Raw genomic sequence first — 25,750 nt, 5'->3', positions numbered from 1 at the left:
TGTGGCCAGCCAATTACAGAGTGGAGATGGGTAATCACATCTTGCATTTTAAGGCTTAATCTGATCACCTCTGGGGTCAAGGAATTACATAGTTATCGTAATGGTTAAAGTCTGTTTGGGCCACCACTTATGGACCAACGTTCAAGCCTTGGAGGTCCGAAATGGAGTTTATCATGCACAAGTGTGCATGTGCGTGCGTGTGTGTGTGTGTGTATGATGTAGTTTTTGTGCACGTAGAAGCCGCTCAAAGCTCAGCCCTGTCACCCTGGCTCCCTGTCGAGTATACCTGGTAAATGTTTCCCTTGAGAGAATGGGAAGCCAAGAGGCCTCGATTCTGCCTTCAATTCTGCTACAATTTCTTTGGCAATCCCTAGGCTTTAGCTCACTGATGAAATGAGGGCAGCCTCCCCATGTTTCCTTCTTTGTCTCCTCCACACAACTGCGAGCTCCCTAGAGGCAGAAGCTCTTGTATCAATCATCAACTTCTCGGCGTCGAAAACAGTGCCTGGCATACAGTAGATGCTCAATAAACACCGAACCAATGCCCCTCTGAGTTTCCTTCCAGTGACAATGTGGCATGACTTCATGAAATCAGAATCTAGTGCATTGAGTTGACTCCAATGCATACAGCAGATAACGTTGGCCGTCAGCTGTCTTCTCATTTTTCTCTGCCTACTGTTGAGACATCTTTGTGAACATTTGCACCAGAACATCACATGTACGAAAGGAGACGATGTTGAGAGCCGCCAAATTGTTCTCTTCTCTGGCAGTACTGGAAATGATTTGGATGAAGAAGAAACTGCAAGTATTGAAGTGTTGGTGATCTGCTGGCTTTATTCAAGCAGGTGGTCTGCCTACCGTCCCCATCTGTACTCCGGAACCGGCCCCCCACAACACTTGTCACCAAGGCCTCTAGACTCAGTCCCCCTTGGTGAGAAAAGACCACTGGCTAACAATGTCCGAAGGCTTCAAGCAGTGACATGACAATCATTCTAGATTTGGAAGGGGAAATGACCAAGCAAGACCGTCTGGGTTTTTGTCTGTTTTCATGTACACGAGTCAGTGTTCTGGGACGTAAACACCACAAATAAACTCTGGCTTATGGAAGCAGAAAAGGAGTTCAAGAATTTCAGGTACCATGAAACAAGTGGGCTCTACCAACCCACCCCTACCCCCTCCACCCCACCACCTCCCATCGCTGAATACTGCTTACCTTGTGGTACCCCACCACCAGGGTGAACATTAACTTGTCTTTTGGTTTTTGTACTGCTTGTTCAAAATTCGAAGTTCCAAAGGGAGCAGATGATTGGCCAAGCGGGGCCACACCCCCCAGCCAAGTACAGGAATAAACCTCGGCGATACCACAGGTTCCATCCGGGCTCCTACAATAAAATGGATAAAGTGAGTCAAATGAACTTTTTTGTTTCCCAGTGCATATCAAAGTTATGTTACACTGTACTGTAATCTATTAAGTGTGCCACGGCATTACCTCCAAAAAAATGTACACACCTTACTTTAAAAATACTTCATTGCTAAAACGTGCTAACCGTCATGTGAGCTTTCGGTGAGTTGTGCACAATGATCACAGATAACCGTAGCAGATAAAATAATGAAAAAGTGTGAATATTGCAAGAACTGCCAAAATGCAACACAGAGACCTGAAATAAGCAAATGTTGTTGGAATAAAGAAACCAGAAACCTTGTTTGTAAAAACCATAATATCTGCCATGATGCGTGATAATGCAAAGCACGATGAAGCAAGCTATGCCCTGTCTGTCCCATTGGGCTCCCACAGTGGGAAAGGAGGTCCTACCTCACACAATGGGAGAGTCCCCCAAATAGAAGACAGATCGGCATGCTGGTCAGCCGCAGACAAATGACAGGCATCTGCTGCGTCACCACTTCATAGTGTGGCATCTGTGCACTTCGATAATTCACCATTTGTAAAGACGGGTAGGACCAAGTGTCTACAGTCACGCCCCCCGTACCTAAGCGGGGCAGGCTCATGATTAATGTAAGTAGGGCTTGTTAGGATTCTTGCTCTAAAGGTCGAAAAAATTACCGGCCAGAATTAAATCTTAATCATTTAGCCGCTTCCTGCTACTTTCCCTGGGGCAATCTTAGAAGCTGTGCTTGAACACCGCATGCTACCAGCATGTTATAAAATTCCTGCTTCCCAGCACGAGTCAACCCAAGGGAACTCTGAACTCTTGATCAAGTTTCCACTCCTCCCCAAAGTCCTCCCACCTCCAGAAAGCAAGATGACCCCAGGTCTCGCTCCTTCTTAGCCCCGTGGTTACTCTGGAACTCCCCTGGGACACGGCTTCAGGCCCTGGCCCCAGCTTCCCTGCAGAAAGGCCTCTGGGATGAGCCAGCTCAACTTCTAGCTCATGTCAGGCAGAAGGCCAAGTAGAGGAAGGGACAGAATCCAAGGTGGAAGGGAAAAACCTCTCCTAGCTAATAATGCTGATGTTCAAGGCAAGAAATAGGCCTGAAATCTACCCGAGGGGCAGGCCTGCCTACAGAGGGCAAAGGGCAGGTATGGGCATGGACGGGTAAAGAGGAAGTCACGGCAGGTGGGCTCGTCCCAAACCAGCAGCAACCTCTCTACCAAGGGACTTAAAAAGGTGCCACAATGTCCCTCCCAGCTGTCTCTTGCACAAGCACATAAAGGTAGATGTGTAGGGATGTGCACCGAAGCACTGAAGGCAAACACACACGCACATACACACTGAAAAGTAACTGTCTAGCAATAATTCAATATATTCTGTATAATCATTAAAGGGCAATTATGCACATATGAAAAAGCAGAAATGAATTATAAGTAGATGTGATAACATGGTCAATAAAGTAAGAGAGAGGAGTAAGTGACAGCATACTTTGTATAGTATGATTTTGCTTGTTTCTAGAAAGGAAATATACTGGCAGCTATACATATGAATAAAAAACACTGGAAGGGTTACCTAGGACCCATGGGCATTATTAGTGAGGGAGGCAGAGAAAAACCTTTAGTCTTCACTGTATACCCTATTTCTGTTTGCATGTCGACTGTTGAGTATGCAGGCTACGTATAATTAAAACGAACAAATTTAAAATGATGTAAAAGCGAAGCATAGCCAGAAAAAGTGAAATCAGCCACTATCAAGCAGGAATCAGGGGTCAAGAAAGAATTTTTTTCCCGAATAGGGGGCTCACCTGAGCCTGTGGGAAGGCGGGCTTCTCTCCATTAAGAACACGTTTCTGCTGGCAGGCCCAAAGGGACAACCATCTATGTATCTTTCCCTTACTGTTCCTCAGAGTCAGGCCTCTACTCAACTCAGGCAGGAATCCACCTTCTACCAGGCACCTGGGCAAGACCTGAGAAAGGTGACTCAGGGAGAGGCACTTTCCGGGCCTCACACTGTGACAGGGCTCAGCATGTGTCCCAGAGGCAGGGGTGGCCCTCTCTGTTCTCCCCACCGAAAGAGCTAATCATTACTAAAAGCACAAGTCTTGTTTATAATGGGCCTGCTTGGTTTGTGGTCCTGTAATGGTGGTGGTGATGTTGGTGGAAACTAGTTTGGAAACTTAACCGACCTTCAGAGTAGAACAAGTAATGACCCAGACTTACTAAACGATGCTGGGTGGATTCTGTCTTCTTCTGGGTTACCAAAAGCAGCCCCCAGACCGTCTATATTGAACGACGGCATATGGGGAGGAGGGTGAGGACAAGCTTAGTAAAGAGCCCTTGAAAGAAAGAAGGAGCTCTCTCTAAATTCCTACTGACATCAGGAAATTCTATCCACACAGAACCCTATGGATACCTGCAAGGGAAGGCCCAGGGTGCAGTAGCGAAAGTCTAATACCCCAGTTGTTCCCCACCATTTCCCACCGCCTCAAATCTTCCAGGCTAATGTTTCCCTTCACCACTCTTCTGAGCTTCTAAGAGCTCACTTTAAGTCATGCAGCACAAGGAAAAGTGAGGGACTGAACCCCTTTCCCCCCTGCCCCGGAAGAAGCCATGTGTAGGGCCCTGACACCAGGGTCTGTGAGTCACATACATTCCAGTTTTTATGCCTCTAGTGCAAGGAACGCCCAGTTCACATCCCTCGGGACAAGAGTGGCTGGAGGAGGTTCAAACTGCCCCAGGCCGGTGGGGAGCCAAAGCCGGTCAAAGCCACCCAACTTAGGGTAGTGACGGTCAAATCTGGCTGGGCTGCAGCCCCGCAATCTTTCTCCACTTTCCACTCAGATGAGTTGCTGGCAGTCCTCCTCCTCGTAACCCCCTCAGCTACCCAGGCAAGATGAGCTACCCCAACTCCATCCCACTTATCCCCATCCTCAGGAAATTCCAGCCCTTTCTGCAGTACTTGAGAAAGGTCCTGCAATGGGTTTCCCTCGCACAGGGCCCGTCTCCAAACACCTGAAGGGGAGATTCTTCGGACTGTCCCCCAACAGCATGGGCCCAGCTTTGCCCTGGTTCTACTTGTCTTTTGAGGACCCCCCTAGGCCCGCCAGCTGCCGTCTCCAGTGCACTCTCGGTCTGGAGTCAGCGGTGCAGGAGAGACCGCACGACCTGGCTTAAAGCGCGGCCGCCCCAATCCGGGCCCCGGGCCTCGGGCCTCGGTGGGCCCCGGGCCCTGGAGTCCCGGAGCAGTGGCGCCCCCGCCCCTATGAGCGCACAAAGCCGGGGGCCCGCCGGAACCCTCGGCCCCGCCGCGTTCGGTCACGGGATCCGGACCTGGCGGCTGGGGCCCGGGCCGAGTGGCTCCGCGTGCTGCGCTCTGGCCGCCCAGTGCGGGGAGGACGCGCGGCAGCGCCAGCCTCGGGGCCGCGCTGGTTAGGTAGCAGGGGGGACCGGAAGGATGGCGAGGAAGTAGGAGAGGGTTTCCTGAGATGAAAGATTACTTCCGTCCGGGCTCTGGCCTCTCTCTGGAGCCGGCTCATTGGGGGCAGGGGAGCGGGGTGAGCGGGACTCGGGGGCCGCGCCTTACCACCTTGCAGCGCCCGCAGCGGGCGGGACGCGCGCGGCCCTGTCGGGGGGCTAACGCGGGGGTATTCTTGCAGGTGGGAATCGAGAGCATTTCCTCGAGCCCAAGCCATGGTGGCCAAACAGCGGATCCGGATGGCCAACGAGAAGCACAGCAAAAACATCACCCAGAGGGGGAACGTAGCCAAAACCCTGGTAAGGCGGGGGCGGCGCCGACCGGGCCGAGCGGGGCAGGGCCGGCTGGGNAGAGCCCGGCTCGGGGACGAGAGGACCTCGCGGTGCTCCGGTGGGCGGCGAGGGCCGGGGTGGTGGTGGCCCCTCTGGGAGTGGCTGCTGGGGATACCACCGAGGCCCGGAAGAGCCTCCCCAGGAGAGAATGGGGCCTTTGTCTCTGGGAAAAACGGAAAGTCACATCCTTAGGGAATAGTTAGACCAACTGCGTGACAAGGGGCTCGGAACCCAGTAGGTGCTAGAACGTTTGGTGAATGAATGAATGAATGAATAGGTAAATGGAGGTCACTTATCAAAACCTCCTTCCGGGCTTTGACCCCTGAGCTTCACCCTCAACGGACACCCACCACGATAAGGTTTTCTCTCCAGCCCCTTTGTAATGGGGTTGTATAAGTTGGAAGGGCTCAAAGTGCGAAATGAGGTTCAGACCCATGTTTCCCTCCATCCTCCTTTCTCCCGTCTGCCTCTTCCCTAGTGAGGCCTCTCACCACTGGGCTGAAGTTTAAATGCAACATTACTCTTGTTCACACTGTGAGTTCTGGTTCATCCTGATGGTATGATCCAGAACTTCGGAGACTAGATTTAAAGCTTTTATAACTGGACTTTAAAATGAAATCTGGGCCTATGCACAGGGGGTTCTTTTAGCAAAGCAGAGTATCTTCAAGAGAAAATGCCAGGCCCGTGATTTTGGACATTCAGAGACATGCCTGGGATGAGTTGTTGGGCAGTGTTGGTCTCCAAGTCTGTGAGCCAAGGCGCCTGGAATCTATTATCCTAGACACTTCAGCAAAGTGCAGCTGAAGCTTGGGGTTTGGCTGGAAAAGCTCGCAGACCTGATGAGGCGACTCCTGTCAGCCAAAGAAATGATGCGGATTTGAGTAACTGAGCAAAAAGCTAGAGCTGCAATCATCACAGCAGAATTCCTACAAAACTGAGCAGTACTACGGCAGAGAAATCTTAGGTTCCAGCTCCGCTCGATCCAGAGCTTCATACACAGCTCCAGACTTAAGCTACGCTTGACAGCCTCTCGTTGGGTGTTAGATCATGTCTTTGTGACTGAGCAGTAAAACGCAAATATACCATTGAATCAGAACCGCTTTTCACATAGATCTGTTTTTCCTATTTGTTTTTACTCAGAAAAACATACCTTGCTGTCCAAATTGACCTTGAAAAACAAATTCTAATTGATGTTAAAGTACTCAGGGTTTTATATCCCTAGGAGATCACTTCGTCCTAGATATCATACAGATTAGCTGATGTACTGAGAATCTCTAGGTGTGTGGTTCTTTTTAATGGACCAAGAAACTAAAGAACTGATGGGGCGCCTGGGTGGCTCAGTCATTGAGCGTCTGCCTTCAGCTCAAGGCGTGATCCTGCCGTTCTGGGATCGAGCCCCGCATCAGGCTCCTCCACTGGGAGCCTGCTTCTTCCTCTCCCACTCTCCCTGCTTGTGTTCCCTCTCTCACTGCCTGTCTCTCTCTCTCTGTCAAATAAATAAATAAAATCTTAAAAAAAAAAAAAAAGAAAGAAACTAAGGAACTGAGAAAGTTATTAACTGAACTCAGTTGGCAAGTATCACCTGCAAAAGTAGGAACTCGGGAGCTGATGTGCAGAGCCGATGTATCCATTAGGCTTGGTAAACTCAATGTCTGCCACCCCTAGCTTTTCAAGGCCATCAGAAGGTTTTTGAGACCTAGGGGAAAGAAAAAGTTACTGTCTTCAAAATAGAAGAAAATTTAAAAATTGGAGGAAAACGCTTAAATACCTAGAAAATGTACTTTCATTTCAACTCAACTAAACTTTCAGAGCTACATTCAGATTTGTTTAATCTATGATGTGAGTGAATTTTAATAGGTTCTGATTGACCATGGAGTGGGCTCCTCAGAAGTGCCTGGCACCTATGGGGGTGTTCAAATGGCCCTATTACATTTGTAATGAAAGTTTTCCAAACCAAGCCATGATCTCTGTTTATTGTCAGGTGGTTAGAAGGGCTCTTTGGTTAACTTTATTGTAAATGGAACGTCTAAAAAGAAAAATGAAATTTTCTTTCACTTTAAACCCTAAATCTCATTTTCCTAATTACAGGTCAAACACAATTGTACTTTGAACGAAGTAACTTGCAAGGGATAACCTGTTCCAGATGAAATTGGGGACATATGAACAGATTCTAACTGAAAATTCAGAATAATCATTCAGAAATAAACCCCTTCAGTTCTATGCAGATCCTTCAGTATTTCCTTAGCTAATGGCTATGGAGTGAATATTATTCTCCCAGATTTATCTTGGATAAATCCAGGAAACAAACAAATAGAATAATCATTTTGTGATTACACAGTAGTAACTTCTCCAGAACGAAGGGAGATTTAAATTTCTGAGTTCGGAGTTACCCTGCTGGTATGTAATCACATGGAAAGCCAGCCCCTGACATTCCGAAGCCTCCGGCAGTAGCAAACTCCTGCTTGAAATGAACCGTGTCATTTGCAGGATTCTACTGCTTTTCTTACCTTTCCCAGCGATGGATTCAGGCTTAGGTACATTGTTCCAATGGGATTGTGCTGGGTCCCTGCTTCCAAAAAAGAGGCACTTTAAGCGCTCAGAAAAAGGATATATTGCTGTTCTTGAGCTCTGAAAATCCCCAGAGAATATTGATTCACTGGAAGATGTCATCCAGCAGATTTTTGTGTTATATAGTCCGAGCTCTGCCTCTTGATAATGTGTGTTTCCTGCAAAGGAAAAATAATGGATTCCATTTGGTATCCGCGCTAGACCAGTAATTCATTTACAAGGCTCCTGAATTCACTTGTTGGCTTCGCTGGAGATACAGCTAAGTGAACTTTTTATACGGCATCCATGGGATGACAGCAACAGAGCTGGTTTCTGGTCAGCTGTGACAGATCGTTAGGGTGCTTGAAAGAGGGTGGGGAAGGGTAAGTGCCACACTCTCTTCCGGTCACTTTATTTAATATCTCGATTATTTACTTGATCTGCCCTTGATCTGGTGTTAAGTGCCCAAGAACGACGCGGGAACAGTCCTGGGTACGGTTATGCAGCTGCGTAAGACTGATTTTGTCCTTGTCTGGCTCCCTTGCAGTGTGCTTGGTTCCCGCAGGAGCGGTGTTAGACACAAGCTCGTCAAGGACAGAGCACTGAGGGGTTTCCGTCTTAGCGTCTGCCTGCCATTAGCATTTGAACCTGTACTTCTCCAGTAAGAGAGAGGCAGGGACAACCCTATCACCAGTTAGGAAGTATGTATTTAAAAAAAGACGATATCCTTCCTAGACCCTGTCTCTACTCTACTTGACCTACGAAATCAAATTTAATGAAGTTTGTATGCTTGTTCATTCTTCGATGACCACGTATTAAGCACCTGCTATGTTTAAGCCCTCTGCCAGGCTCTGCCGTGCATTGTCACAGGAAAGAGACACGGTGCCCACCCTCTGAGCCCATAGCCTGGCGGAGGGACAGACAGCACCCACAGCATCATGACAGTAAACAGATACAAACTGTGATAGGTGCCATCAAGAAAAAGTACATGGCGGGGGCGCCTGGGTGGCACAGCGGTTAAGCGTCTGCCTTCGGCTCAGGGCGTGATCCCGGTGTTGTGGGATCAAGCCCCACATCAGGCTCCTCTGCTATGAGCCTGCTTCTTCCTCTCCCACTCCCTCTGCTTGTGTTCCCTCTCTCGCTGGCTGTCTCTATCTCTGTCAAGTAAATAAATAAAATCTTAAAAAAAAAAAAAAAGAAAAAGAAAAAGAAAAAGTACATGGCGAAATATGAGTGGTCAGTGAGCCCAATTGAGGTAGAGGGGAGGAGGCTCTCTCAGAATGTAACAGGTACGCTGAGAACCGACGCGTTGTTGCCTTAGCGACCATCAAATGAGTTCTCTAATTTACATTGGTGATGGCTTGTTTTTGGCTCACACACATAAGGAAACGTTAGGGAGTTCTTTTTTTTTTTTCTCACGCCAACTTCTCCCTTTTTATTTGAGAAATTCACCACTTTTTTTTGGATGCTTCTATCCAAAAATAGTTTTTCCATTGATCGATTAGATTTTAAGGACCAAACCCTGCCTGCAAAGAGACCCAGAGGGGTTGTGAATGGTCGTTCTTACTACGTCTGTGCTACCGGTTTGAGGGGAGCAGAAGTGCGCAGGGCTCTGGGTTCGTGTGGGCACCGGAGTGCCCTCCCACTCCCCAGGGAACGCGGAGATTTCACCCAAGGGCAAGCTTTGCTGAGGTCCAGGAGCTTTATTACAAAATGCTGCTTCCTTCGCATATCCACTCACGGTCCTGCGGTGCTTTGGCCAGTCCAAGGATTTCCACGGCACCGACTTGCCAATTTTTTTTGGCACGTAGAAGGTTTTGAGAAAGCGGCTGTTCTGTGACCTTACTTGGAATCCACAGATTCGGGGAATGAAAGATGACTCTATTCGTGGAAAACACCCAGGTTCTCTACTGGGGCAGACCGCCATCCCAGCCCTTGCTCAAGTGAACAAACTTCGGGTGTCCGTCTCCCAGCTACAAAGTGGAGATAATAATTTGCCTTGCGCGCAGCTGTGAGTGGTGGAGACGGGCTGTCGATTGCCTGGGAGAGAGCCTGGCATACAGTGCGACTTCAACACTTGGAAGCAACCTGTGGTGGTATCATTTGGGTTCCTAAATCTTTGTATCGGTTTGTGTATTTTTACCCCATCCATCCCCAGAATATTGAAGCCCACCGAGTTCACTGAGTTACAGGAGTACAAACAAAGGGATTGACGAATCTTTTCATACCTATCTGGACCCTTTACAATTGGCTTTTTTCATCCATGTCTGCCCACCAGGCTTTGAGACTGGATCCATCTGACTCACCGTGGCATCCCCTGCCTTTAGAAGTGTCTAGTAATCACCCACAGAAGTTTCCTGAATCACTGAACCTAATCTTACTTCCCCCATTCCCTTTCAGAGGCCACAAGAAGAGAAATACCCCGTGGGACCATGGCTGTTGGCACTGTTTGTTTTTGTCGTCTGTGGTTCAGGTATGGGTTTTTTGCTGATCTCACAGCCCATGTTCCTCTCTGTCCTTCAAAAACACGCTTCCCAAGTAAATAGATAAAAAAATATATTGGTCTGGGATTGAAGTTAATCACTGCCTGAAGCCTTCATCTTAGTCGGTTTGATTTGGTCTCTAGTCCAGCGGAGCAAATACGAGTAGAGACAGAACTGATATACTATCAAATCATACTCATAAAATGATTACCCTGAGCAATTAAATTGTCTGTATACACTTTAGTGTTCAGTTAAACTTTCGTGTGAAAACATAGCCTAAAAAGGGCAGAACAGGAGCACCTGTCTGCCCAAGATAGATCCAGATTCCAGAGAAAGGGAGGGGCTTTCTGCCTTAAGAGGAAATACCACTTAGAGCTCCTAGATAGAGCTGAGCCTTTGACCTGAGCCTCAACGTACAGTCACCTCATACTGGAAGGTGATGAGGGCAGAGAGCGTTGCTTACACTCACGTGCAAGCACACACACACACGGGAGGCTTGAGCAAAGGATCGTGCGTTTGTTTCTAGTTGACTTCTGTTATTGGGAGCAATTCCTGGTCCCCACGGGTTGGGTCTTGAAAATAGTGGTAAGTGAGGGGAAGTGAGGTCACTTCTAACAAGGCAGGCCTTCCGAGGTTTCCAAGATCTCTCACCCAAAGAAACAAAACTGTACCCCATTCCCAAGGACGTGACTCGAAGGGAATCTTTTACCCAACATGGGGATCCCTTATCTTTCACAGAGGTTACTCAACCCCTACTAGAACACTTCTGAGGGTGGAGGGCTCGCTGCTTCAAAAAGCCTATCCCATTTCTGTAAAGCTCTAATTCGGTTAGAGACATCTCCCCTCTTTTGAGTTACACTGTGCTGTCTTCTCAGCAGTTCAGGTGTGAACTCCTAAAACCACAAGGCATGGGCTCATTCTCTTCTGGACATCTTGAATCTTCGGATATTTTAAAGATGAGTTTAAACTGCAAACTAAACTCCCCACCTTCTCTCAACCTCACCTCATAAGATGTGTTTTCTGACCCCTCTTCTGGATACACTCCATGACTCTCTTAAAATATATAGCATTTGCAGCTGGGGTAGTGGGTCTAGAAATGGTGTGACTGTTACAGAGGCAATAGGATTGTCACTGCCCTTGATCTCATCACTCTGCTCCTATTAATATGACCCGAGCTTCAGTTTATTTTCAACAGTCACAGCACATCCTAGACTCACTTCGAGCTAATGACCAACCCGGCACCACCAGGCTCTTCTTTATATAAATGTCCTTCCGGCTTCAGAGATGCGTCTCCATAGCTGCCCCCAATCCAAAGTTGTCCCTCATCCCCGTCGCACATTGTTTTATTGTATTCAGAGTCCTCCTCAACATATGAAATTATTTCATTTGCTTACTTATTATCCATTTTCCTCTACTGGGCCATAAGCTCAGGGAAGGCAGTGTTTATTGTCCACTAAACCTGTACGTTCTGTATTTAGCACATAGCGAGTGCTCAGTGTGGACGGTTGGATGGATTCAAGGATGTGCGGACGGATGAATGAAGCCAGATGGTCCCCATGCTGTAGACAGCCAGTTGACTTTTTTGAGACCTCATATAAAGCTTCATGAATATTTCTATTAAAATTTTATTGTTGGTTGTCAGTTGTCTTTCTACAGAGTAGCCACGAAAAGTAGAAACGTAGAACACACATAATGAATGGCTTGCCGATCTTGCATTATACTGTACCATATGGTCGGTGACATTACATGATCTGGGCAGTGTATCCCCTTCACAAGCAGTGCGTAGCTCAGAGCACCGTACAAAATTGCAAGGAATATGGCGCATTAATGCCGCATTTCCATCAGCGCCCACATATCCCTCTGTTACGCATTGTCTCAGATGATCTGTCTCTGATTTTCAACCAAAAACAAAACAAACAAAATACGCCTTTAGCATGCTGCACAACTATCGAGAAAAATAAATCTATATAAAAAAGTAATCTGCGTTTTCAGGCTTTATGGCCAGCCTGTACACTGTTCAATTGTGAACCTTGAGCCTTTTATCTAATCATCTTCCCGGGCCGGCTTTATAGTCTCTGAAAGTATACTATTCCTCCAAGTCACTGATCAAGTCTAGACATGGAGAAGCCCATGGAATGCAGTGAGCGACAATTCCCTTCAGGTTGACCTTGAACCTCTCTGCAAAACAGGTGCAAACAAACAATCACCACGTGTTGAGGGTCCCCCGTGTGCCTGGCACGGTGCTGGGCTTTGGGAGCACAAATGCCTTCAGGAGCCTGCAGGCCCAGAGGGAGGCAGAGATGGAAGCTGTCCGTCGTACCTGGGGGGAGAGTTCTGCCATAGCAGCGTGCCCAGCGTGCTTGGTGGGCACAGATAAGGGATTGTCTTAGTCTGTTCAGGCTGCTGAACAGCAGAAATGTATTGCTCAGCATTCTGGAGGCAGGAAGTCAGACTGGGGTGCCCGCATGGCCGGGTGAGGGCCCCCTTCCCGGTCACGGACCTCTCCTTGTACCTCCATGTGGTGTCCTCTCGTGGCAGAAGGGCTAGGGAGCTCTGTGGGGTCTCTCTCATGGGAGCACTGATCCCATTCGGGAGGCCTCCCCCCTCATGACCTGATCACCTCCCAAAGCCCCTCCCTTCCACCACCGCCCCGTTAGACATTAGGATTCCAACGTGTGAATGCGGGAGGACGCAAACCACCAGACTAGAGCGGGGACTTCTGAATGACCCTGGGCAGAGGAGAAAGCTTCCCAGAGGACGTGCCGTTTGCACTGAGTGTTGAAGGACAAACAGCTTGAGATGGTATGCCAGGCTCCAGAACGGCCGAAGCGCCGCTGTGGGGAGCCGGGAGCCCAGTCATCCCGCAGCCAGGGTTGTCAGGGACTAAACAGATACACAGCCAATATTGTTTTCTTTTTTGATGTCAAGATATACGTTACCTGCCTGCACTATTAGCTGGCCCATTGCGGGGAGCGGTTAAGTCAATAAAGTGATTTGGTCTGTTTTTCTCAAACCTGTGTTCGTTCTCAATACCCATCCTTTTCTAAGGGCTTAAAAACCTTCTCTAAATTACATTTTAATTACAATCTTGCCAGGCTGTTGGTCTGTATAGTGGGAATGGTGTCTTTTCCCCCTGGGTGAATTGGGACATCTGCTGACAACAATCTTTTGGAGCCCTCCCAGCCTCCAATAGTTTTTTCAGGGATTAAATACATTGGTCCTGTTATCCTTTCTGTGGGTTTGTCCTGGGGCCTGGGATGGGAGGCTGCAGGGTCCTGAGATGCGGATTTCAAGTGGCTAAGAGGACACAGCCCCCCACCCTCCTTCAGGTCCCGTGCTCTTCCAGTGAGGCTGTTTTTCATCTTTCTAGTCAAGCCCGTGTTGCCTTTATGGTGAGGCTGGTCAGGAATTGGGACATCTTACTTTCTCTGTGTTCCCTTAACATGCTACCATGATTCGTAAGTCAGGGCCTCATCTAGTTTTTAATCATAACTTAAAAATAACCCACTACCACCACCTTTATTTATTTATTTTTTGCAAGCCTCAGCTCAAGCCGGGCACTGTTCGCACAGAAATGTGTCACTCTTCTCAACTTGTCCTTGGTACTGCGCCCTCCTTCTATCTTTGTACGTGTTCTTCTCTATCCAAACATGTCTTAAAAAGCACAATAACTCCTTTAGATCTGTCCCTGTTGCCACCTCCCCGGGATGAGTCAGGATTCTGTTCAACTTGCAAAGCCCCGGTCCCTCTGGAGTTTCTCCTCCTGAGGGTGGCGGCCAGTGTGTTCTCTGCATGTGACAAGAGGGCGATTTCTGCCTAGTCCAGCTGCGCCGGCCATCAGGTCCTCTGCTTCGGGTCATGAGCGTTCTCGGTGATGGGCTGATTCAAGCTCCCGGTCACTGTTCTGAGCCCACGTGGCTAGTGGTTCATAGTTTGTATATTTTTATACAGGAAACTTTCGGAATCTTCGAAGATGAATGAAGGCGCTGATCATCGGTCTGATTCTCTTGAAAGACTTGCTCTCACTACCACACTCTGTTAACCCACTTTTCTAATGATGATTGGTCGGGCAAAGTGCTCTTTTTAGAAGTAGTGTGGATATACCTAGGATAAATAAATATTCAGATCAGGCGAGTAACGAGGAATGCACATCTTCTCTGTTTTCTTAGCTAGATTGTGGGAGAGGATTAAGACTGGGAAGATGTTGGCATTTAAGTAGATGCTGTCTCATTGGCCACCCTTACTCCACGTTATGTGGAAAAACAAATCCCCAAACCTCCAGGAGGTTACCGGACCCTTTAACTATGGGGAGCTGTGTGTCACAGCAGTCTTGACCCCTTGCTTCTCGGCTTCTTTGCTGTGGCCTTCCTCATTCTCCACACATGCCTTTCATGCCTGCGGTGCTGATAAGAGCAAGATAATGAAAAGGAAGGGAGAGGAGTCAGGAGAGTGGGGAGGGTACAGAGCGCAGGCGCCCAGAGACCCCTGGCACAAACACGCACCCCGCGAACGCTCACCCCCAGCAGGAGATCAGATAAGCACACCAGAGCTCCTGGGGCTGCCCGGAGCCCAGGCACACGGTTGTAACGTCTAATACGTTGTCCCGTTGAGCTGCAGTTGGAAGAGGCTCTCTAAATACACCCCTCTTCAGAGTAAGTAGATTTCCACTTTCCGTGATTGCAAAAGGGCTCTTGGGCAAGACACTTCTTTGAAACCTGACCAATTGGCGGTAACAGGATAAGAGGTGAAGAGGCCTCGGCAAGGGGGGATGGTTCTGGAATGTGCCAGATGTAGGTTCAAAGCCTACATTCGCTATCTGCTGGACAACTTTGGACACATGATTTACTCTCTGTGTCGATTTCCTTATTGATCAGAGAGGGATAATAGCAGCCCCTCCACCCACAGCAAACATGAATCCTGCAGCTTCTGTCCACGCCCTCACCGTAGCTAGCCGTGGTGGGGAAGAGTGGCGCTGTGGATGGGACTGGTGTGCCACAGAAGGAGGGCTTGGCTTCCGTATGCCTTTCCTCCTTCCAGGCTCAGCCACTTGCGTCAGTCTGGATCTTTCAGAAAGCAGTAGGCCCTGCCTCTCCACTCCAAGGATGTGTCAGCAATTTAAGGGATAGCATTCGGGTACATGCGGTGCTGTTCCCATGATAAAGCACCAGAATCTTTCAGACCTCCCCCCACAGGAAAAGGGAAGCACCCACGTGCAGAAATCAATGAATAGGGGTTTGTACTGTAAGTTGAATATCAGAAATAAAATGTAAGTTGCGTTTCCTTAATGCAAGCTGAATGCACCACTGTTTTGCTCTACAAGTTTTCTTTGTGAAATACAAAAGCTTTGGGAACAGCGTGTGCTTTTGAGACACAGTATTCTCCAGCTAGGACATCTCAGGGCCAGACTGTTCTTCGTTTTATTTAATTTGGTAACCAGCTTTATTGTTATCCATATTATATACATGCTGTCGGAAATCTAAAACCTGTTTCTCAGAAAGCCAAATACCTGTTTTGAGTCTCCTCAGAGGATTATTCCAAATAGGCCAGAAACTTTTCTTGTTCAGGTCTTGGCCTGGGACTTTGTTTTGCTTGGGCCTTTTTAACTGCTGGTGTTCGTCTTTACTTTCCAAGGACCCCAGACGCACACTGAAGCCCAAAGCACTCAAGCACCTCCCCTGCTTAGAGACTTTGCTGGGTTTTTCTCTCCCCGGTTTATAAAAACATTATCTTCCATTTCTGCAGGCGGTGGGGCCTCTTTGCAGATAAGCAGCTCGTCCTGGCTGTCCCGGTCCCCGGTGGCAGAACTGCTTCCCTGAGAACGGTGTGATAGCTTCTGAGGAGTGCTTGTTTTTATCTGGAGACTCAGAGACAAGCGTGACCCAGAATGTCTGTCTGAGGCGGCAGAGATGTTGTCCAGATAGGCCAGCTGCTATCTCTGGGAGACACTTGCGGTCCTGGTGCGCTGCCCCAGACCATTAGTGAAGCTAGTCACCACTGCTTGCAACCCAGAGCCCTCGCCCCCGGGGTTGTCCTCTCCCCTTTGGCGTCTGCAATTTTAAGGGCTTTACTGGGAAGGATTCGGAGGCCACACCAAGCTCTGGGGGAAAGTACACTGCAGTTGACCAGTCATGTCTGCCATGAACCTGGTACGGACAGCAGGGGCCCGTGCTCATCTCTGCCATGCCTGGACGAGACTTTTCTAACATTGGGGCCACAGTGTGGAAAGGACAACCGTCTTCAGCATGTTTAGCTTTCCTCTTTGACTAGAAGGGCTCCTGGATTCAACGAAATTAGGTCTTTTCCTTGCCGGGTTGGCTGTTCAGACAGTTTGGTTGCTTAGCGTCTGCACGTATCTTGTGACCCTGAGGCCCTACGTACCTTTTCTGAGCCCTGGTGTGAAACTACGTTGACAGCAGCAGACTGAGATGGCGCTCCTTGCAACATGGCCGTACCCTTCTCCGTCCTCGCCCCTCACTGAGGTTTCCACTGGATTCCTGGCGTCGTCATCTCATTCCCATGATCCCTTGATTCCCAGAGGGGAACTCTTATGCACCGGCCATGCCCCGGTCCCTCCCTCAGACTATTTCTCCCTCACGTATTCCTAATTTCAATTTTATTCCTCTCACTCTGGCCAAGCTGATACTCATTTCCTAATTAGAGATTATGAGAATTTTAATAGCTACGGAAGCCTGGGTATTCTCGAAACTGATGAGCTTAGATCCCCCATCAAAGGGAGACCTCTCGGGTAATAGGATTAACCAATGACTGTTTCTTCCCTCGGACTTTTCTCTATTTCCCAGTTTTGTCAATGAGCATATATTACTTTTATAAGCAGAAAAAATTAAGTGTATTTGAAGAAGAAAACATCTAGACTAGTGGGTTTTAGCCTTTAAAAAAAAAAGAGCAGCTGAACTTTGTTCAAATGTTAGAGAGAAATAAATGAAAGAGCAGCTGTTCTTGTTGAAGTGGGATCTGTGTGTGTCTGTGTGTATGTTTGTGTGTGCATTTGTGTGTGTGTGACTGTGTGTGTGTGTGTGCACGTATGTAGGGGGTACCTCCTATGTTGTCGGATATTCTGAGTTTTTCATCCCAGGAAGGGAGGAGACGTCTGGACCCTCTTTGCCCATCAAATAGGAAACTGCCTCTGGCCCAGGGCTGGCCTCTGCCATGACAGAGCTATTGGCTCTCAGCAAAGGGCCTGCTAGGTTTATTGGCACATGAATTGTCAGTAGCTGCACTGTTTCTGGGCAGAGACATTCCCTTTGTCTGTCACTTAACAGACTATATACTCTCCTGAATCCTCCAGGGACCCAGCCTGCCTGTGGGCGCAGGGCGGGGGGGGGAGGTGAGAGCATGTCACGGACAGGTCCGTGTTTCGGGACAGCCTACTCAGAACCGCTATGAAGTGCTTCCCTGAGCTGTTCTTGGCTGGGCCTGAGCCCCTCCTGTTCCCCCAGCCTCGTGTTTCAGGTGGTCCAACTGTCTCCCTTTACATAAGGCCTCTCCATTTCTGGAAAGGGCAATACCCCTACCCTCCCTAGGACTGGCTGCTTTTGTTCAGAACGGTGTGGAGAAAGGAAAGGGCCAAGTCACGTGTGTGCCAGCTCTGGGACCAGGCTCCCTGAGTTTGAAACCTGGCTCTGCCGCCTACTAGCCACGTGGCCTTGTCCAACTTCCGCCCATTCTAAGCCTCGGTTCTCCCATTCTTAAAAGACAGGGGGATGGTCTCTAACTCCTAGGACCCTAGGAGCTTGTTGTTAGGGCCATTATGTTGATGACCCTTAGTCACACTATCTCCCCACCTCTCAGCCTCCCAGGCAAGTTTCTGACCAAGATTCTGAATGCTTACAGAGAAGGAAAGAGAACATTTGGATCTTTCTAGTGACTTTGCTTCGTTATGGTAAGAAAACTTGTACTGGGATCGACAGCTCTGAGGTCCTGAGGAGGCTGTGGCAGAGCCAGCCCCCCACTGGACAGGTGGGGGACAGGTTTGTCAGCCAGAGGTCGGTGGTGTCACCTCTGCTGGGGCAGCTCAAGCCTCTTCTTTATTTCTAGAAAGAATTCTTTACAACTGTTTTGGCTACCATTTCCCGAGTGCTAATTATAACACGAGGCCCTATGTGTACCTTTGTCTTTTCGCCACATGATCCCTACAAAAAAGCTTTGGTGCTCCTTTTTCCTGGTCATGAAAATGAGGCTTACGGAGGAAATCACCCAGTGTCCCACAGCTAAAGAGTGAGAGAGCTGTTACCCAAACCTGAACTCTAAACCCATCCGCTTCCTATTACCCCGCCTGCCTTCTCTCTCACCACTTCCCCCCAAAGTACGACCAAGAGGAAGTTTTCCACCAACCTTGGGCCTTTAGGGTACAACTGCATATTGAAAACAGCTCCTGTTGAAACATCTCCTGCTTTCCCTGCCAGAGGGTCCAGATGCACAGCCGTCCTGCGTCTGCCCCAGGTGGATATAACCTTGACCTAGCCACGGGCTGCTTGCTGACGGGGCCACCCGGCCCTCCATCACCTTACTCTTTTCTGGACCTTGCTCCAGAACAGATTTGAATTCACCATGTCTGCGGGTCAACCAATAAACACTGGCCTTTCTTGGACACCTCCAGAACGATCTGGAAATTGTGACAACCACTTTGGGTGTGGTTGCAACATGGCCATACAGGCCATGAGACTGACTGGCCAGCAGGGTGTTTGAGAGACAGAGCAGGCCTGGAGGAGACCTTCCGTTTCACCACCGAGGATGGACTGAGGACATTCCTCTGCTCAGGAACTCCTGCCTCAGGATCTGAGATGGACACTCTGGAAAAGATGTCTCATCTGCCACTGGCTCCCACGAGGTGACCTGCGACCTCCCTCATACTGTGCCGCCCTCTGCCCTGTGCCCCATGGGGCATTTGGGTTCGTGTATGGTCTGCCGCTCAGAAGAGCGTTTCTGCTGTCTGCCATTTTACTGGGGATAGAGGGCATCCCATTCTTTGCTAATAATATCCCTTCTTTCCACAGTGCCTTTCTGCCCTCATGTAGCACCCCGGACCCCTCTCCATCTTCCCTCTTCTCTGTCTCTGGAGAAGCTACCAGGAAATGCTACTGGGAATAGTCTCCTGCTTTTGACTCTCTTTGTGCTGACTCTTCTTGAGAGCTTAATGACTCACCTTTGCAATGTCTTATTTCTTGACATTTCTACTTGTCTTTCACAGAACCTGTAGTTTTTCTTACCAGCTTTTTTTTTCATTTTTTAAATGAAAAATAATCAAAATTATGTCATTTCTAGAGTTGTCTTATCCTCCTAAAGATATTCTTCTGGCCTGTCTCAATCTCTCTTCTCAGTAACTCTCTCAATCTCGCTTGTCATCAACCTTATTTTCAATACAAGTGGACTTCTGAAGCTTCCTGCTATCTGGCAGTCAGCCCTCTGGCAGCCTCCTCTCTAGCTGTCTGACAGTTTCCTCGGGGATCCCTTCCTGTCATCCCCGTGTCCTTCTGGCACTCCCAGTTAGCGGCAGTAGTTCAGTCCCAGGGTAAGAAAGGGTTGGGACTGTGTCATCCCCACAGTCCCAGGACTTAAGGAGTTTATGGTCTTTCGTGATTTTCCTTCCCCTCCAAAGACTGGGCTCTTACAACATTGGAATTTAAAAGTAGTCATTTGATGTTGACTCTTGGTTCACAAAATAATTGTTTGAGGTTTTTAATATGTGTTTTCCTCCATGCTTTTTGCAATTATTCACCTTTTGTTCCTCCAGTAAATATTCACTGAGGAACTACTATGTGCCTGGAGCTGAGCTAGGCCCAGAGGTATAGTCGGGAGCAAAATCATCCAAGGTCCCAGGGTGCCTGGTTGGCTGAGTCGGTTAAGCATCCAACTCTTGGTTTTGGCTCAGGTCATGATCTCAGGGTCCTGGGATCGAGCCCCATGTCAGGCTTCACCCTCAGCGGGAGTCTGCTTGGGTATTCTTTCCCCTCTGTAATCCCCCCACCCTTGCATTCTCTCTCTCTCAAATAAATAAATAAATCTTTAAAAAAAAATCATCCAAGGTTCCTGCTTTCCTGGAGCTCACAGCCTAGTGGGGAAGCAAGATGAGTTCACCAAGTGGTCATGCTGAAACGTGAAATTTCAGCCATGACAGTGTTTGAAAGAGAGGCATGTAAGGCTGTGAAAGCATATAACTCAAAGTGCTAGTATCCTCTGGGTAAGTGGTTCTCCAAGTGGGGTCCCTAGACCAGTAGCCTCAGCATCACCTGTGACCTGGTTAGAAATACACATGCTCATTTCCCACTCTGGACACACTGGATTCGAAACTGGGGGTGGGGTCCAGCCTCTGTTTCCACACATCCTCGGGAGACTATCGTAAACATGCAGGTTTGAGAACCCTTGCTTCAGATGGTCAAAGAAGGCCTCTCTGCAGATAAAACTTTTGGATTAGAAAGGAAAACTAGGCAATAGGGCAGGGTGGGAGAAGTCTTTCAGACAGAAAGCATGGCATGTGCAAAAGCCCTGCAGTAAGAGCGGAGAGCTTTTGAAAACACAAGGAATTACTCCAAGAGAGGAGAGTAATACAAGATGCGTCCAGAGAGGTTGATAGGGCCGGGATATGAAGGTCATGGGGGTCTCGACAAGGATTGGGCAATAGGAAGCTTTTGGTGTGCTTTAAACACACGGATGACACGATCTTATTTGTTTTCATTTAAAGAATAGTTCTAGCTACAGTATGGAGCAAGGACCGAAGAGGAGCAAGAGTAGACCTGTTGGAGGGCATCGCAGGGGTCTGGGGAAAGATGGCAGGAACTTGCACTAGGGGGGTTGCCGGAGGCATGGAAAGAAAGGTGCACAATCGCAAGATCCTTAGGTAAAGTCCACAGGTCTTGGGGATCGGTTGGAGGTGTCAAGAAGGACTCTGGCATTTGGGTTTCCCTGCAAGATGGAGGATAATGATCCTAAGTTTGGCGGTGGGAAGAGATCATGACAAGGTCCTGTTGTGTTTGAAGTGTCTTTGAGCCACCTACGTGTGGATCTCCGTTAGATGGTGGAAGGTGTGGGTCTGAAGCTCTGAGGAGAAGTCAGAGCTGGCAGGACACGTAGGCGAGTCATCAAAAGCTAAGTGGCAACTAAAATTGTGGGCCAGGGTGAGGTCACCTAGGGAGAAAGAATGTAGTGAACAGAAGAAAGCCAGAATGCTCATCGAGGAGGAACATTATGCTTGTTTACTGGTCAGGTGGATTTAGAATGACCCCTGTAGAACCCATGTAGTGTGAAGAGCCAAAGACAAGGGAGAAAACTAGAAGCCAGGGGAATATAGTGTCCCAGAGGCCAAGGGAACAGAGGGCTGGAGGGATTGCTCAACAACGGCTAGTAGGGAAGTAAGATAAGAGGCAGCTGGAAAATGCCCACTGGATTAAGTGACATGGAGGGAGCTTTGTGGCTTTAGCAAGAGATATTTCAGTGGACTGAAGAGAGCAGAAGCTAGACTGAAGTGGACTGCGGTGGGGCTTGTAGGGAAGGGAAGGGAGTAAGTGAGCAGAAGCAACTTTCTAGAAGAGGTGGTAGAGCGGAAGTTTATAGACAGGGAGTTGGCAAATGTGGAGTCAGGGGGATGGTTCTGGTTCATTTAATGGTTGCGTGTGAATGGTTCCTGCCTGCGAAAGCCTGAGGATTTCATTGCAAGGGGATGGTTAAATAAAAGAGAGATGTGACCGTCCAACCTCACCTACAGAAGATCGGGAAGCAAAACAGGTTGCAGAGGGCAGAGGCTCCGGGATTCCGCAGCTCCTGCTCTAGCCTGGATTTTTTTGAACCTCAGTGACCTGCCCGAGGCCAGATGCCCTGACCTGGAATGCCTTCCATCCCTCCTTTTCTTGGCATCTCTCCTCCCTGCTGTCTGGCTTACCCTGAGCCCCTTTGCTACAGCCTGCTCAGCTGTTTTCTCAGCTTTGTTCACCCACTGTTAAGTTATTAACTTGTCAGGGTCCAGACTCCCCACTTCCTTTCCCACTTGGAACCCACTGTTGGCTCCCTTCCTGTTCGCTGCCTCGCAAAGTCAGCATTTGGAAGCCTGGGGTTATTCGGCGGGTCATTACTGGCAGCCACACAGAAGTACAATTAATGTAATTGGTATAGAATGATGAAGGCTTCTTAAAGATGTTAACGCAACTGGAAAAGGAATAAGAAACACAACCATCTCTCCATTATCTTGAAGGTGGAGGCAAATGGTGAGTTTAAAATAAACTTTATTCAAAGTCATTTCTCCAGCAGGTTCAATTTTGAAGAGTCACCTGTAAACATGTCAAGGACCATCAGATTTTCACATGTTACTTCATGGATTCAGTAGGGTCAGTGATCTTTAATTAATTGTAAAGCAGATTCAGTAACTGGTAAGTTGTTTTAATACAAGTGAACTGAAACAAGAGAATTTTGTCTAAGATTCTTCAGAGTAATTTGCAGCAGGTCCTTAAACAGAATTGAGTGGTTTTATCATTACCTAGCACTCTTAAAGTCATGAATTAACCTAATGGGGCCCGATGGACTTCAGGCACAGAGTGTTTCCGATTTGTTGACCTCCATTTCTTCTCGAAGGATTAAATTAAGGGAGAAATACCATTTTTGAGCATTTTATGATGCACAGATTTTTTGCTGATGTCATGATATTTCACCCTTGCAGTCCTTTGAGATCCATATTATCTACAGGTGTACAAATAGAGAAATCAGGGCTCAGAACTGTTTGGGAATTTCCCAAAGTGCACACCTGTAGAGAGCGGCGGGTAGCACGTGGTGCTTGAGCTCGGGTCCTCCTGCGCACGCGTGGAGAAGAGGCGGTCGTTACCGTAGGCATGGTAACATCAGCCGCAGCCCCCATGCACCGCGTCCTCGACGTGCGCGGAGCCTTCGTCTATGTCACATCAATGAATACCTGTAACAGCATGGCAAGCACCACGGTCCTCGTTTTACCCAAGAGGAAGCAGTCTCGAAAAGGTTAAATTATTCCCACAGTCACACAGCCATTCAGTGAAGACCTGGTTCCATCTGACCCTAACATTCCACTGTAAACTTGTTTGTCAAGATTAGGGATGTTGCCCCAATCCCAAAACCAAAACATGAGGCATGGGAGATATAAATAGTTTTTCCCTAACGTTGAATACACAGCTGCCTCCCAGCGCTCCTGTTGAGCTGGAAGACAGAATGTTTGTTTAATTTATATTCCTTGTCAGCCTTGAGAGGGGAGGACAGACATGCCTGCCATTTCCAGGAGCTTATCCATTTCCGTCAGGTACTTTCTCCCCCATGTGGCAACTTCTCCCATCAAGACCCATCCCCAAGCCCAGAAACAGCCAAGGAAACCTCTGAGCACAAGCAGAATTAAGTATCACAATTTTTTGAATTCACTCCTTGGTTGGATCTGGAGAAGAGCCCCTCCGACCTTTGCACAGAATGGGCTCGCTTTAGTTTCCATGCAGTCCTAACAGCCTCTGTGTGCCACTGGGTCTGTGGCAACATCATAATAGAAGAGGGCCCACCGCAGGTTGGTGCTGTAACACCAGAGAGGTGAGCGGAGATCATCTAATGAAACAAAACAGAAGCAGAAATGAGCCCAGCGCACAGCGGCCAGAGCTGTTTTGGTGTCAGAGGCGACACCTCCCGTAGACTCCACGGCAATATTACAACAGAGTCCAATCAAAGACTGTTTTTCATTAGGGTCCCGCTGAACATTTATGAACACTTAATATTCTGTCGTGTTTGGTATACATCCAATTCAGGAGAGCAGTGATGACATGTGCAGGGTTTGGTTTTGGTTTTTTGTTTTTTGTTTGTTTTTTTTTTTCCAGAAAAAAAAAATGCATCCATGCTTTATCTCTCCTTCAAATCTAGCTGTCCAAGAACGATTGCCCAAGGCCCTGTGTGCTACTGGTCTTTGCGCACCCGAAGCACGGTGCTCGGCACGCAGTGCGTGCTCACTAACTTTAGATGATGAAATGCCAACGACTTGTTTCCTGAGTGTCCTGGAGAGCCTGTTTTCCCGTGGCCACTCAGCTGCATTCCTGTTTATTCTGTGTTTAGACATGATTCAGTGAAAGGATACCCAGCCTCGCCTCAGAAAAAAATCCTGCCACACATGGTAGCTGCCGTGTCCGTCATTCCCGCCGTCCTCACCAAGACTGACCGCCATTGCCCTCTGGAGAGGGTGTAAAATGGAAGCCGGGGCCTGGCTTTCCTGGAACGCATTTGACCACGATAGCACCAGGCTGGGGGAGCTGTCGAACCAGCTCTTGGCCAAATAAGCAAGGGTGCCCGGAATTCTCTTATCCCCCACGGAATAAAGCCAGTGTCGCTGGGGATGAGAGCTCGCAGCCTTGCAGAAGTGTGCAGGCGGCCGGGAGATCTTGCACGGAGGGCTCCTGGCATCCAGGGGCCCCGCGCCTGTCGCATCTGCCCCAAGCACCTGGCCCTGGTTCCCGGCTCAGGGGCTGCTTGTTTTCCAGGTCACTGCCGTTTGGAAAAGGCAGCCTCACTGACCTGTGAAATGAGTGCAGCGCCCGTATGAAAGCCCTGTCCCCCTCTCCCCAGCGGCCACCGAACACTTCTGGGGAATGGGGGGAGGGGGCAAAGCTCTCAGCACCTGAGGGAACTCTGGCCTTCGCTCCTGATGGAATTAGCAGGAGTTATCCATAAATCCCTGAGGCATCCATCAGCAGACAGAGCTGGGCTGCCTTTTTAAAGAAGTTCACTGACCTCTTGTTAACTTAACTCCTTGTTAGGAAATATCTAATCAGCTGTAGGCTTGCATGTCCAGGGCCCGGGGGTCAGCAGGAGGGGGCTCGCTGTGGGCTGGGGTTTCCAGCTGTGTGCTGCCTGGTACCTGAGCTGTCTGTCTTGTTTTCCTCTTCCAGCTATCTTTCAGATCATTCAGAGCATAAGGATGGGCATGTGAGGAGGCCTGGGGCTTTGACACTGCCCCTCCCTCTGGAGGGCGGAGGACCACTTAAGCTTTTAGCCGGGGATCTGTGGGAAGCAAACAAGCCACACAGAATAGAAAAAAAGGCTCCCTCCATTGTTCCCTGATCACTTCACCGTGGATGTCAGACCAAACTGCCTTCTCACAGGACATCTTGGTACATCCGTGTTCTGGAGCAGAAAGGACATTTGGCTTTTCTGTCGGGGGATTGGTAGCTCCCAGGTGTCTGCAGCCGTGCTGTCTGGTTCTGCCCCTGGTCTCACTGATGTATGCATGGGGTCCTCCGAATGATCAGCGGTTTACTTTCCATGGATACAACCTCTCCTCCATTGGGAATCGGTTTTACAAATAAATGTCTTTGTTCAACCTTATACCATGTGTGGGCTACCGTGAGAACACCGAAGGGAAGAAAATGCCAGAATAGCTCCAGGTGGAGGTGGGGTCTTTGCCCAGAATGAAGCCCTGGATGGCTCTAATGACCTTGGATTTTCTACCCGTTTTACTTTTTTAAATTTCTTGTTCTTTTGAGGTTTTTTTGTGGGGTTTTTTGTTGTTCTTTTTTTCGGTGCA

The 25,750-nt window shown here is 48.6% G+C and overlaps 1 protein-coding gene across 7 annotated transcripts; it reads left to right on the top strand.

Moving 5' to 3' along the window:
- Positions 1–4,631: 4,631 nt before the first annotated feature.
- Positions 4,632–25,539, top strand: SERP2 (stress associated endoplasmic reticulum protein family member 2). Of its 7 annotated transcripts, none has more exons than XM_034665208.1 (4): positions 4,632–4,823; positions 5,047–5,164; positions 10,145–10,217; positions 11,706–13,119. In XM_034665208.1, the coding sequence occupies exons 2-4, from the start codon at positions 5,081–5,083 to the stop codon at positions 11,762–11,764; spliced, it is 216 nt and encodes a 71-aa protein (XP_034521099.1). In that variant the 5' UTR covers positions 4,632–4,823; positions 5,047–5,080; the 3' UTR covers positions 11,765–13,119. The 7 variants fall into 7 exon arrangements, 5 of the variants coding, with proteins under 5 accessions (XP_034521099.1, XP_034521101.1, XP_034521104.1 ...); XR_004626744.1 differs by lacking the exons at positions 4,632–4,823; positions 11,706–13,119 and adding exons at positions 18,651–22,442; positions 25,116–25,539 and having other exon boundaries at positions 4,835–5,164; XR_004626745.1 differs by lacking the exons at positions 4,632–4,823; positions 11,706–13,119 and adding exons at positions 18,037–18,127; positions 25,116–25,162 and having other exon boundaries at positions 4,835–5,164.
- Positions 25,540–25,750: the final 211 nt, after the last annotated feature.

Source organism: Ailuropoda melanoleuca, chromosome 7 (assembly GCF_002007445.2).
Source record: "Ailuropoda melanoleuca isolate Jingjing chromosome 7, ASM200744v2, whole genome shotgun sequence".
NCBI classification, from domain to species: domain Eukaryota; kingdom Metazoa; phylum Chordata; class Mammalia; order Carnivora; family Ursidae; genus Ailuropoda; species Ailuropoda melanoleuca.
The sequence above is the reverse complement of the archived record's forward strand: the minus strand, read 5'-3'. Positions and strand labels throughout refer to the sequence as shown.